Genomic DNA, 14,327 nt, shown 5'->3' on the forward strand with positions numbered 1-14,327 from the left:
TCTCAGCTCGGAGTCAGGGAGAGTTGTCTGCATTGCATGCCTATGTCCTCACCGTAGGTACAGGGCTGGGCTGGGTTCCTCTTCAAGTTGGGAAGACCTGGAATCGTGTGTATCCCGTCCAACTTTCATTAGTCCTTCTGAAACTGGGCCGCGGAGCGGAGGATGTATGAGGGTGGAAAGAAAGTCTTCCCAAGGGAGGCTGGCTCTGTAACCTACTTGGTTATGGTGCTTGCCGGTGAAGAAGACCTTGGCAGCCCCTCTCTGTGGGTTTTCTGGATCGTCCTTTAGAAGTGTCTCTCTGCATTAACTTCCTAATGAGCCCCAGTGTGTAATTAGGATGCTTTTCATTACCCTGCTGGGTAACCTCACCCCATTAATGATTTTGAAGCAAGTACTCTGGATCTCACTAGTGTCTGTCTGCTGTGATCTTTAGTAGCGAGCTTTACAGAGGGGTTTTTTCTTGAAATAAATTTTCATTTTAGGTAAAACACAGATTATAGTCTGTCTGCACGTAAAAATTAAAACAAAATGTTCATCCTGATGCAGGTCTGAAAGAGGTCTACATAACTGATTTTAAGCAATAACTTTAGCTCCGATTTTCAAAGCGGTTTCCAGTTATTGCTTATCATTTATGCTTATATGCGAGTTATGTGAATGTTTTCTGACGTGGAATTTTTTCTTTGTTGCAGCCTTTCTTTCAGCTTGTGAAGTTACGGAAACTCGGACTTAGTGATAATGAAATCCAGCGGCTCCCTCCAGAAATAGCGAATTTCATGCAGCTGGTGGAACTTGATTTATCTCGAAATGGTAAGCTCCAATGTTAATTTGTTTGATTCTATACTGTCCTGTGACATGGTCTATAAAACTGGATTAGTAAGGTTTTTCTGTCTCTGAAGTTGCTATCTATGTCCTGCAGATGTGTTCCTGTGTAATTCATGAATTTGCCTGTAGTGCTAGATGGGGAGGAGGGAAGAGCAGAGAGCAGGTAGTAGAAATACAGTAATAAAATAATGCTTGACTGTAGTTCTGCCTTTCTGAGAGCCTGCTTTATTTTCCAATTTAAAGAAAGCTTTACTCCTCTTTTTATATGTATATCTGTGACAATGCTGATTTCTTTCCCCAAGCTCTCTGAAATGCCTAGCATTTAAGAAGGAAAAAAAAAAAAGCTGTTGTTGGAAGAAAAAACTCCTTTCTCTCAAAAAAAAGGCTGCTTATGGGTTAGAAGTCCAATTCTTTATCTCTGCTCTCCTCTTCACCTATGATTAGCAAGAGGCAGAATGCTGGTATTTCTAGTTGTACTGCTGGAAGAAGAATCAGTCTGTTTGTCACCTGCAGAGATAAATTCAGAAAATGATGCTGGGAGAAACTGTCTTTTAAAAGTTTTTGTTGGAAACCACATAGGTTTATCATTTGTTTGTAATGTTTGCTGCTTATATTGTCCCGAGCTGTGATGGACTGAAAACATTTTTTTGTGGCCTGGTGAGCTTACCAGTTCTGCAAGAAGTTCAGGGGCTGGTGGGTCACCTTTAAGCAGCCTTACGACCCAGTGATCTAGAATCGGTGAATCCATGTTACCAAATTAGAGCAACTGTCAGCTATTTTTGCTTCTTTATATGCAGTAGATATGCAAAAAATGCTCTCTGAGGTGTGATGGATGGGGTGGGGGAGAGCAACATTGTGTAACCACGTAAATAAGTGAGGGATGTAACTGAATATTAGAAGAAATAGTGTAATGGGGAGCCTTTTTTTCCATTAAGTTTTAACTTCACGTTGACTCCTTGCCACTGAAGGATATTCAGTGGCCACTTCACCTTCCTGTAACTATCTGAAATTTACATCTTTATTTGTTTGGTGCTTTTAATGCCATCTTTATCTGATAATATAATTGATGAAGCATAATGAGTCTCTAGGCAGTTGCTGAAGAAATTTTTGTGAACCGTATAATTTTATGCACATTTGAAAAATCTTGCAAGAGAAGAAAACTGGAAAAAAAAAATCTGAGACACAGAAGAAACACATTAGTTAAAACACTTCAGAAATACACAAGCAATAATTGATGCAGTATTTTGGCTACTGAGTTTGGCTGAGTTGGGTGCTGTCTGTGACAGACCTTACACAAAAGGAAACACTCTGTTGGCTTAGTAGTTCTCTTTGCAAATGAATAACTAGCTGCAAAAGAGCTGATGGATCAGAGCCATTTGAACTCTTGTCAGCCTGACTTGGAAGTTGGCTTGAGAGCTCAGCTGTAACGAGAACAGATGGTGTGAACATTTATGGTTGGGTAGATGCATGTGTGTCATTAGAACTTACTGCACAGGGAAGTATTTTCTCAAGTGATGCGTTGGACTAATGCAGGTGACAGGGAGCAGTTGCTTTCGTATATCCAAGGTTCAATGTTAATCGCCCGTTTTATTGCATTACTTTCTCTTCTCTGTGGTTCATTGCAGAAGGTGACTGATACTGCTTCCCTCTGCTTAATCATGTCACGGTTACGGCTCGACTTGACTCTTCAAATGAAAAATGCACGGTGCAAGGTGATACGGGGGGCCACGGCAGAAGATGACTGATGTTACCTTCTGCTGTTTGGTCATGTTACGGTTGTCGCTCAGCTCTTCAAATTAAAAGGCAAAACACACATTGTCTGCGATGCTGCAGGGAGAATTCTCACATAAGATTTTGGAGACTTACAGTATTTTAATTTCTTAGCTTTGTATTTTGAACCCACCTTCCAGTATGTCAGATTCCCAACCTGCCAAAGGTTTCTCCTGTGCGGTGGTTTGCACTCCATCAGTTTTTGTTTTTCTAACTACCAAAGTACTTGAGGGGCGGGGGGGAAAGGGACTCTTTGTATTCCTTTCAGGCAGAGGAAAACAGCCCAGCTTTACAAAACGCAGTATGCTGCATGAATAGGAAAGTGTGATGGTGACATATGAACTTGGGAAATAAGAGGTCATTGTTCTGTGTTTTTTTTGTTTTAGCTGTCTGGTTCAGTGAACTAATTACTTTCATTTCTGGCCATTCTGTTTCCTCAAGAACTTGAAAATGCAAAAATAAGTTCATTTAGTGTTCTGTGTACAGGAGCAGCCCTTTATATTTTAACCTCTTATCACAGGAGGAGGAGGAAAGCGTTCTGAATAAACAAAGTACTTCCATTTCCCTTGCAATAAAATGGTAACATGTCTGTCTTTCTCATACTTTCTAATCCTTTGGTCTGTGTATGATCTTTGAAGCTCCATGAGATGGTGGGTATACTGTGTGGCTGGACGTGGGTGTGCTTCAAGGCTGCAGCGGCCAGCTGCGTGTTGTGCAATGGTGAGGTGTTGCGTCTGGAGGTGGGATCGATCCCCCCAAGCAGGGTCTCTCTCTACTCTTCGGAGGTCCGCTGGATGCCTGTGCAATGCGGCATTACATGCTGCATAAGTAGCCCTAGTTCATAGGCACTCGAGAGTTTCCCTGTTCACTTTTCCCGAGTGTGGCTTTCTTAAATTCCCAAGTGTTTTAAAATGCCCAAGACATGCTAGTTTATGTTAAAAATATGCTGCATAATTAATCCTTTAGGTAGTTTTTGGTTACTAAGTGAATCCAGAACTACAAAAATATTTCTAAGTAAAACTCAAAAATCTTCAGCTGATGTAAACTTGGTGCTCCTGTGTTCTTGGGTGTACGTGAGAGAAGTCTGGGGAGGGTAAGGTGAGAGCCTTAGTGGTGCAGAAGGAGAAGGATTTGGGGAAGGCTAGGAGCCATGTAATTTTAAACTTTTCCTGGATTGTTTGCATGTTGATGCTATTTCTTACTCCTCTGCAAGGCCATGTGTTCACGCAGATTTCCTAGGAAGCATCCCCACCGTGATTTTCTAGTCTGGCTGAGGCTGTTCTTTGAGCAAAGATTGAACGGATGAATCAAGGATGGGAATATCAGAGGTCAGAGAAGCTGTACTAAGAAAACAGCATAGTGGTGGTGAACCCTTTGAAGGTTATTTGGCAATGCAATTTATCTCTGCCTCTTGGTCTTACATTGCTCAAAGAGCTGATGTACTAGTTCTGAGGCTAAAGAAAACAGACTTGTAGGATTTCAACAGTGGATGCCTGAGCTTTTGAGTTGCTAGCAAAGTGTGCCCGAGACTGAGTATTCCCTATGGAATCTTCTGAGATAGATGCTCAACTGCTGTGTCTGAAACTACTGCTGGTTCACTCAGACTCCCCAAGCTTGGGTAAATGTTTTCCTGAATTCTCACACCACTGGTGAATTCTGCAAGGACACTGGGTCACTGAGGCGCCCTTGCTTGATGTCCTTGAAGTTTGGGTAGGGCTCCTGTGCTTTGCATGGAGTTTCAGCGCAAGTCTTTGCATGGTACAGGAGAGAGTCTGCTCTAGGCACAACCAGAACCGCCTGTGTGCTGTTTGTTTTCCCACAGCACTTGGGCACTCGGCGGGACAAGTCTGGAAAGACCCTGTGATTCAGAAAAGAAGAGCGGTCTCAACAGGAAGAAAGAAATGCTCAGATTTCTGCATTTTTTTCTTTGTGCCTCGACTGGCACTTCATTACGCTTCCCTCTCTCCCAAAGTGTGTGCTGCTTGCTTGAGATCCCTGGGAATTGCAGCAGGCTGCTACCCATGCTGCTCATTCCCAGAGGTTTCCTCCAGTGACTCCCTCCCCCCTTTTCTTCTGCACAGCCCCTGGAGGCTGAATTCTTAGAGCTTAGGGCCCTGCCATCCCAGGTTCATTAAAATGTTAATGGCTTTTCTTGTTCTGTAGCTTCTTCCAGACAGGAGGGGGTAATGCATAAAGTTTCTGTAGTTAATTTAATGCATGCTGATATTTGGGATTATGTATGCTACGTATGTATGCTGTGCTCTTGCAGACATGGTGCATTCTTTTTAGTATCTCTCTTCTCCTAGAAGAGGGTTTGCCTTTGACAGGTATGAAATCTTCCAGATTCCACTGCTACTTTTTGTCACAATATTGCATGCTCCTTGAAGTGTCCTGAAGGTGTTAATTTAATTGTAGTATTTTTATTTGAAAGAAATTGCTACCCCCTCCCCCCATTTTCTTTTGATATGTGTGATGTGTAAGTCTGGGTTTTTATTTTTTTTTTAATGTCCTATACCTTTTCCTGCCTTTTGACAGATTGTCAGCAGCTTGTTTCATTCAGCTCTTTCAGGATAAGAAAAAAGATCACTGTGAGCTTTCACATTGGATAGTGGCTGCTGGGTATTAGGTGCTGGAGTGGCTTTCCTACCCTTCCCAGCTGCAGGAGTGCCATTTGAACTGTCCTGTTGTCCACCCCCTTCTTGGGTGAAGACTAACCCCTTTGCTTATGTGGGAGATGAGCCTCTTGCAATTCTGTATCTGTGCTTGTTGCTGTCTCTCTGTGATAAAAGGTTTCTCTGCTGCTACTCTTCTTGCTTCCATTGAACATGCAGATCAAGGACTGGGTCACGCAAGCCTGTAGCATCAACGTAGTTGCTGTGTCCAGGCAGATTTGCGCTGTCTGTAGTGGTGCTCTAGCCGGCAGCAGGTGAGGGGATTCAAGTTAGCTGTTCCTCCATGGAAGTGCTCTGTAACCTTGTCTTTGGTCTTGCGTCCAAGCCCCAAGTCTCAAAACAGTGGAAAAGATGCGAGTGTGTGTGCAGTGGCAGCATTAAATGGATTTTGATAATCTTCGTAGATGGATTATGCTGGTTCTGTTGCTGACTCTGCTCTCAGCAGAGCTGAGATCTGTTACTTTGTGAACTGAGGAGCGATGGGTTTGCTGTGGCATCTACTGAGGAAATCTGTGTGTAGGCAGATCTTGTTAAGCCATATTTAACTCTGCATGATGCTTGATACCAAAATCTCAATGTGATTCTTTACTTTGATAGCCAATAAGAATAATACTGTTTGTTTAATGTGTACAGTTTCATACCTACCGAAGAGATGGATTCTGGCTACATGATGTATTAGTTGCTACCCATTTCTGTAGTTTCGGGTTAAACTGAGCTTATGACTGTAATGGTTGTGCAGTTGTTCTGGACACAAGTCTTGAGACATCAGGATATTCTCATTCCAAAATCCTCTCTCAACACAGTTGCCATGTTATGGCAAATATGCTATCATTTATGTGAAAATAATTGCAGATTTTGCAAAAGATAAATATGCTACTTCAGGATTACCCTAACAGTAGAGGTGGTTCCTCAGAAGCATCTCAATAGTCACAACACAGTAGTGTAAGGAGGGAGCTGCCACTATGCAAGGCTGGTGGGTCTGAGCAGTGTCCCAAGATTTTGGAGGTCAGTCTTTGGCAGCTGTAGGCCAGTGTCCCAAATGCTCCATGAGCCTTATTTTTACCTTTTCCTTGCTTCCAAAATGGATTATGGTTGCAGATTTAGAAACTTCTCATTTTCTTTGTCTTCAGTTATCAGGGTACTTTCAGAAATCAACAGCAATGGTATTTAACTGTTCTACTTTCAGTTGCAGGCAGTTTGATATTACTGCTTCTTATTTGAAGTGTTTATTCTTTTTAGGTGCTTTACAACCTAATTAAAAGTCTCTTTAGAGATCTTAGTCATACTGAGGAGACCACATTCATTGTGTACTGCGTGATAGGTACATTTTATTCAACAAGTAATGAGGTGGGTGAGCACGAGGCAACTGACCTGCAGTCCGTGCCACTGAAGAGCGGTGTGTAATCTTTGCTTCGCTCTCTGGGGTGTCAGCTCACTTGTTTGATTCAGCGCACGCACACCAGTGCTTTCCCCTTTATCTTCAGCTGTCTGGTCTCAAAGACATACCTGTCATCTGTACTGTAGGATTACCTGCCTTCCACCCACAAAGCGCGTAAGTCTCCCTCCTTTTCCTCTCCCGCACAGAAAGCAGAATAACCAGTGTTTTCAAACTAGAAATACTGGTGGAAGAAAGGCTTGGATGCTTGTTTCAATTCAGCCTGGGTTGGTGACCCTGCTATTTCACAGTGAGGACATAAGCTAATTGGGCAGAAGCACTCTTAAGGCCTCTGATCCTGTCCTGCAGCCCCACATGGGCTCCTCTCTCTCATCTAACATCTCTGCCTTTTGTCCTGTGCTCTTGCCTCAGATCTGGGTGACAACCTCTGCTGCACTTCCACAGCATCTGAGCAGAGACCTCCTCTGTGAAATCATCTTCTCAGCCTGCCACCAGCTGACCTGACACGAATGTGCTGGTACAAGTCTGGTGGCAAATAGCAAAACCCGGAATTCTGAGAAATAAATGTGAATTGACACTTTCTTCCTTGGTGGACAAGAAAAAAAAGCAAGCAGCCAGCAAGCTGTGTTGTCAGGCGGTATGGTTGGCAGATGCATCTTTTTTGTTAACATATGCAACTGCTGAATGTTGCTTGTTTGCCTTCTGAACTGCTTTGTGTCCAGGAGAGCACTTACCGACAAACTCCTACTGCATGGACACATCTTACCTGGTACAAGAAAGCATCCTGTGAATGCACTCCACTCACTGCAACCCTGGCTGCGAACACCTGAAAGCCATGGGAATCCCACCAGAGACTACTGTGGTTTGTATGGTGGTAGAACCCTACTACAGATGATCTTAAGCATTAGCCTGGGTCAGGCCAGTGACTGTTTTTTGGTTTTGTGGGTGTGGGGGTTTTTTTTGGTGCTAATGAGAGCAAGACTTCCTAGTCGCAGGCTTGGAGGTAACAGAATTTTTCACTCTTTCAGATGGTTGCTTGCCAGCGGTTGTGTTGGGGGTTTTTTGTTTCTTGACATGAATTTCTAGTGACTTACATTTTCATTGTATTATCTCCCATTCCTTCCTTGAATGTTAGGTTAGTTTAAAACCTGTGCTGAAAAAACATTGTCATCTTCATGTCTTACTCATGAAGCTTAGGGATTGATGTACAAAGCAGAGTACTGGGGACGAAAGAAACATGTATTGCAAATTGCTTTTAGATTCTGGAGCACTGCAGAATCCCATAGACGTGTAGAAATTCTTGCTCGCTTTGAAGAACTGATGTAAAAGTTGGAATTTGTGAATCTGTGAATTTGATCTTGGTAATTTGGAGGAGGAGGTGAGCTTTACATGCAGCAGGAGAAGTAAGAGAGAAAAGACTGGACCTCGTCTCTGAGCAAGGCTCATCAGGGAGGGGAAGGAAAAAGCAGCAAGTGCCAACTGTGATTAGGAAAGAGAAGATAAGTGAAACCTCATGATAAAATAATCTAATCAGAGAAGTTTAGAAGGTGTTATTTTTAAATGGATTACAGAAAAGTGGATTTTTCCATCCTGGTATATTCTGCTGGATTCAGCTGTTTTTTCTAAGGAAGCTTTGCTAGTGTACTCGTGTGTGCATCTAGCAACAGTGTCTGGCTTCATCAAATTCAAGAGAAGTCTATGGATTTTGAAGGTTTTTTTTGTTTTGGTTTTTTGTTTTTTTGGGTGGGGGGTTGTTTTTGGTTTTTTTTTACTGATGATGTTTTTTTTTAAAGCAGCAGGACAAGTTGGAGACAGAAACCTTTGGCCTGCTGAATTACCAGCTAAAGCATTAAACATCAGAGAATCCCTATCGGAGTGACATAAAATAAATACTTTTTATTTTCTGGATAATCTAGATTAGACATCATAAAATGGCAGTATGCAAACAGGTGTTGTTAGTTCTTGTATCCACAGAGTAGCTTGGGTTTTGGTTTCTTTTTCATTGGGAAGGTTAGATTCCATGACTATGAAGTTATGGAAGAATTAAACCAATAAATCTGTAACTGCTGTTAAAGCACTTAATACACTTTCTGTCATCCACAGCTTTATAGGCAGAATTCTAGGTTTGATTTTTTTTTTAATTTATTTGTTTCTCAGACTAAAAGTATTTAATTCCTGCTAGCTTCGAGGACCAAGATGGAAATCCTTGTAAAAATGTTTCCTAGCCTTCTTTAGCTCTTCATTGGCATGCATCAGTAAAAAGGTAGAAGCTCTAAATTCCTTGCTGAACTCGGGCTCTTCAACTTAATTCACCTGGAACTATTTTTCCCCTGTGATCTGATCTTTAAGCCTCCCCGCACCCCCGCTGCTTCTTCCTCCTGTTTCCAATTTCAGCTCCTGGTCCTCTGTTGCTGCTTCTTCCTGCAGCTGAGAAGGACAGTCTGTTGATTCACCACATGCTATCTGTTCAAAAAACAGCTTGTTTTTATGTCCCCGCACAGTTTTCTTTCAAGTGCGGTTGACACGCCTGAGGAACGGGATGCCATCCAGAGGGACCTGGACCAGCTCAAGGAATGGGCCCGTGTGAACCTCAAGAGGTTCAACGAGGCCAAGTACAGGGTCCAGCATCTGGGTTGGGGCAACCTTCTGGTATCAGTCCAGGCTGGGGATGAAGGGATTGAGAGCAGCCCTCCAAGAAGGACTTGGGGCTACTGGTGGATGAAAAGGTGGACATGAGCCGGCAATGTGCACTCGCAGCCCAGAAGGCCAACTGTATCCTGGACTGCACCCAAAGCAGCGTGGCCAGCAGGTTGAGGGATGGGATTCTGCCCCTCTACTCCGCTCTGCTGAGACCCCAGCCGGAGTCCTGCATCCAGCTCTGGAGCCCTCAGCACAGGAAAGACATGGAGCTGTTGGAGCGGGTCCAGAGGAGGGCCACAAAAATAATCCAAGGAATGGAACACCTCTGCTGTGAGGACAGGCTGAGAGAGTTGGGGTTGTTCAGCCTGGAGAAGAGAAAACTCCAGGGAGACCTTATTGCAGCCTTCCAGTACTTAAGGGGAGCTTATAAGAAAGATGGGGACAGATTTTTTTAGCAGGGCCTGTAGGGCTAGGACCAGGGGTAATGGTTTTAAACTAAAAGAGGGTAGATTTCACACAGAATCACAGAATCATTAAGGTTGGAAAAGATCTTTAACATCAAGTCCAGTCATCAACCCAACACCACCCATGCCCACTAAACCATGAACCGAAGTGCCATGTCCACACATTTTTTGAACACTTCCAGTGATGGTGACTCTACCACCTCCCTGGGCAGCCTGTTCCAATGTTTAACCACTCTCTCAGTAAAGAAATTTTTCCTAATATCCAGTCTAAACCTCCCCTGGTGCAACGTGAGGCCATTTCCTCTCGTCCTATCACTAGTTACTTGTGAGAAGAGACCAACACCCTTGTCGCCACAACCCCCTTTCCAGGTAATTGTAGAGAGCGATGAGGTCTCCCCTCAGCCTCCTTTTCTCCAGCCTAAACAACCCCTGTTCCCTCAGCTGCTCCTCATAAGACTTCTTCTCCAGACCCCTCACCAGCTTCGTTGCCCTTCTCTGGACACGCTCCAGCAACTCAATGTCCTTCTTGTAGTGGGGGGCCCAAAACTGAACAGAGTATTCGAGGTGCGAATGTATCACCAGTTTTATTCTCTGCTCTTCTTCTCCCTTGGAAAAGGGATGTATCCAGAAGCAATGAGGAGGAGGAATGAGAAGTGTACCTCGCTTCAGTTTGTTGTTAATTATACAGTAAGGGATTTAGTTGAGAAAACCCAACCTGAACCTGTTTGTGAATTTTCTTTAAAGTTGTAAAGACGGATCTTAAAAGAGCCGTATCTCCTGTATTTTTTATATCGTCAGCCTGAGACCTTGAAGTGGAAAATGTTACAACCTGTAGAACAGCCAGTTAATCTCAATAGACTTTGCAAGAACCGTGTGACTCCAGTCACATTGTGCCCCAGAAATTGTCACATTTACCTGAAGAGCTTGATTACTGCAGCCTTCAGGTCTAGTGGCAAAACCTTCTGGTTTCTAGAAAAAAAGAAGCTTCTCAGATCATTGTGTATGTCATGATTTTAATGTGGAAAATGGAGGGAGAGGATGAGGGACCTTCCTCCATCCCTTCTCTCTGTGGGGACAGAACCTCTGGGAGCTGCACCTGGCTACTTTGGAAAGGGCAGAGAGGTAGGTGGTGGTATCTGCAAGGTAACAGCCTACTCAGCTGGTCTTTGCAGCTGAAGAGCCCTTGGTAAAGACAAATACTTGCACCACAAATTCCTTCTTGCAAGGTATTTGACTAAGTGGCGATTTCCTCCTCCCACTTTGGGAAGGTGGAGGAGGTGGAGAGCAGGGTGGGGGAGCTTTCCCAAGGACAGGCATCTCAGAGACCTCTCTTGCAGTGGGTGGCACAGAGGAACCTCTGTGGAAGTGGGAAGAGAACCTCAAGGAGCCTAAATCACTTGAGTACTGCAGTGCTTCATGCTTTATTGGACCTTTTGTGTGTGCGATATACTATAGTAGATATTGTATATTATATATGTGAGAAGGGGCAGGGGGAAAATTCTTCTGTGTATTGAATTTGATGGATGAGATCTGGTTTTTCTCTGGGTATCTCTCTCCTGAGGGATAATGCTGCATGAATTCATAGTCTTTTGAGTCTGGAATGGGCTTCCCAAGTGTACATTTGGTATAAAATAATCAACTGCTTACTATATTAATGAATTCACTAAGTGGTTAAGGTGTTTAGCCTGTGTTGTACATACCTGGTAGTGGGCCTTCTGTTCTGACTATCTAGATCAGGATTATTCAGTTGACTTTTGCTGGGGTGTATGGAGTGTGCCAGCTCCAGCCCTCCTGAAGCACAATGCTCTGTGTCGCCTTCATAGCTGGAAAATATAGAAGTGCTCAGTAATTGCTCTGTGAAAGACTCTTGAACATTGTGAACTCTCCCTCAGGAATGTGGCATATATAAGACTTCAGCTAAGTTATTATAAAACTACTTTTTACTTTGAGCTAGTCCACTGAGTAGCTCTGGTCTGGTAGACCTGCCACAGCCTAAGACCTTCCTGGCTATTGCTGTCTTGATATTGATTAGGTATTGGAAATTACGTTCACTGTTGCAGAATGTGTAAAGGATGCTGTCTGTGTAGCCTTCAAGTAGACAAAAAATATTGTCAGTTCTTTAAATTTGATATGCAATGCTGTAAAAATGTGCCATACAAAAGGTTTTATTGGTTTAAAATGAAGGTTGTGTTCTCCCCCACCCTCCCAGCCATCAGAAGGAGGAAAGTGGGGAATGGGGATTGAGGGATGTCACTGTTGTGAAAATCTTCAACAAAAAAATAGATTAGCACCAAACAAAAGGATTTTTAGAAGTAATTTTCTCATTCAGACAATAGAGAATTCCTTAGCGTCAAACTTTCCTCTTAAGTCACTTGTACAGGACTTGCTAGGTCATTAGTAAATTCTTGTGCAAACTAAGAACAGTAAACATCTGAAGAGGTATTTTGAATGGCGGGGGGAGGAATATGCCCTGTTATATACACAACTGCCAAGCTTGATTTTCATCTGCTTCTGCTGGCACGACTTCTTTTTGCTGCCAGTGTATTTGTATTGTCACATGTCACAGGGCTTATGCTTGGTTTATGGTTTTATTATGAGCAATGCTGCACAATCTGTATGGCAGAACATCTGGGGCGTTGTGGAAATGTAGAGCGTGCGTGAGTGTGTAGCATTAGAAGAATCCTAGATATTTAAGTAGGATTTGAGCTGGGTATCCAGCAGTGGCAAGAAAAGTATTCAACCTTACTGCTGCTGATACTGGCAGAGAGGTACGTGTTAATGTCTGTAATGAAATCGAGTAGTCAACAGTCATGGTGAAAGCTGCTTAATCCATCAAGAGACAGAAGGACTTTTTTATATATTTTAATATCCTCTGTTGCATTTCAGTTGATTATATCAATGCTGCTATTACGGACCATCATCTCTGCTATAATAATCACTCCAGGTTTTTTTTTGTCATATACTAAAATGCTCCTTGCTTTTTCTCTTCGGAGTTCATTTATTCAATGAAATGTTACAGTAGTCTTCACATGTAGTGATAAAGTATCTGCTCGTAACTTGGTTGTGTTTTGCCTAAGAAATCTTTTTAAGATGCCTTGCAATTAAAATGAGTTCTATTTCAACCTTGTTGAACTGACTAAATGTATAATGATCCTCAGTTCAAAGGGTTGCACTGAATTTTTGTCTGTCCCTTGTCCAGCTAGGTGGGGGAGAAAAATAAGTCAATGCGGGGAGGAAAATGCACTTTACATGAAAAAAAAAAAAAGCTTAACACAGAAAAGGAATTTCCCTTCTTTTCCCTGTGCCTGTTACCGTTTCTTACTGAAAATTTTTTTCTCATGTAGTGACTTCATAGTCTGGGATATCTAGGCTGAGAAAGCACATTTCATTTTCAGAACAGATTTTGTAATTTGCAAATGCGTCCAAACTGTAAGCAATGCCTATACGGTCTTACTTCAAGTAGTATCTTATATTGGAGTGATTTTTACTGAGCTCAGATACTTGTTGGCTTTTATAGATAACACCCAAGACTTTTAACAGAAAAAGCTTATCAAAATAGTTTTGCTGAGAAGGTGTTTTTTCTGTTTTTCATAACCCACCGTAAAGAAATAGAAATTATTTGCAGTATGTCATTGAAACTACATATTGGTGGAGGAAATCAGTAGCATGCTGAGAAACTTTGTCACTGAGGATTTAAGTTTATCTTCTGATTTATGTCACATTTTTATGTGTATGTATTTAAATTTTTTTCCGAGCAAGTTAGGATAGTTACTTCTACTTGAGCTTTGATTTTTTTGTGGGACTTTTTATTTGGTTTTTATCTGGGAGAATGATTCACACAAACAGAAAATGTGTATCTGTATATGAAAGGGGAGTGTGTGCGTACATACACGCATGTATAAAAGTTGTGAACACTGGCTTGGTTGCAAAGAAATGAGCTATTCTTAGCCCTCAGAAGCTTTGAAATAGTGGTGTCCCTTTCAGGACTTTTTCAGCTAGGTATGAAGGATGGTATGAAGCCTAGATGTGGGATGACATGCTACTTGCTGCTGGTTAGCAGAGCTCAGTGTCAACGTTTGTCATTGCTGTCATGTGAGGTAGAAGTAGCAACATCTCTTGAGTGCGTGTAGGACCTCTGTCTTCAAAATAATCCTGCAGGACAAATTCACCCTTCTACAGGCGGTACTCAGTCATAGAGGGTTGGAATGGGTAAAACCATCAGCTTTGCAGTAAATGCAAAATTGCAAAATTTGTCTGTAAATGCAGTTTTGATTTTTGTTTTGATTTTATGTATATTCTAGGTAGGGAAAGGGAAGGTTTCCATTTCTGTGTACTGTCGGTATTTCTTAAAACACCCTTTCAAAAGTGAATGGTTCTACATGAATGTTTAATTAAAAAAAAAAAAAAGAAACAAAGAAAAAGCAGTAGTTTATTTGCCATCTGTTTTACAAGACAAAGCAATGTGCCTGCAATGACGTCAATGCTTTTACTTTCTGGGGTGTGAATGACAGGCAAATGCTTTTAAGTACTTAGAGTGTTATGAGAATTTATCACTTTAAGGTC

General features: G+C 42.3%; 1 protein-coding gene across 1 annotated transcript in view; it reads left to right on the plus strand.

The window, feature by feature from the left end:
• Positions 1-14,327, plus strand: part of LRRC1 (leucine rich repeat containing 1) — a gene marked incomplete at its 5' end in the record, with an annotated part of 75,861 nt that overhangs the window by 16,164 nt on the left and 45,370 nt on the right. Inside the window, one exon of the mRNA XM_081997410.1 lies at positions 690-807. Within this exon, the coding sequence (XP_081853536.1) occupies positions 690-807 (118 nt within the window). The remainder of the gene's footprint in view (positions 1-689; positions 808-14,327) is intronic.

Source organism: Phaethon aethereus, assembly GCF_964289735.1.
Source record: "Phaethon aethereus genome assembly, chromosome: 3".
In the NCBI taxonomy this organism is placed as follows: Eukaryota; Metazoa; Chordata; class Aves; order Phaethontiformes; family Phaethontidae; genus Phaethon; species Phaethon aethereus.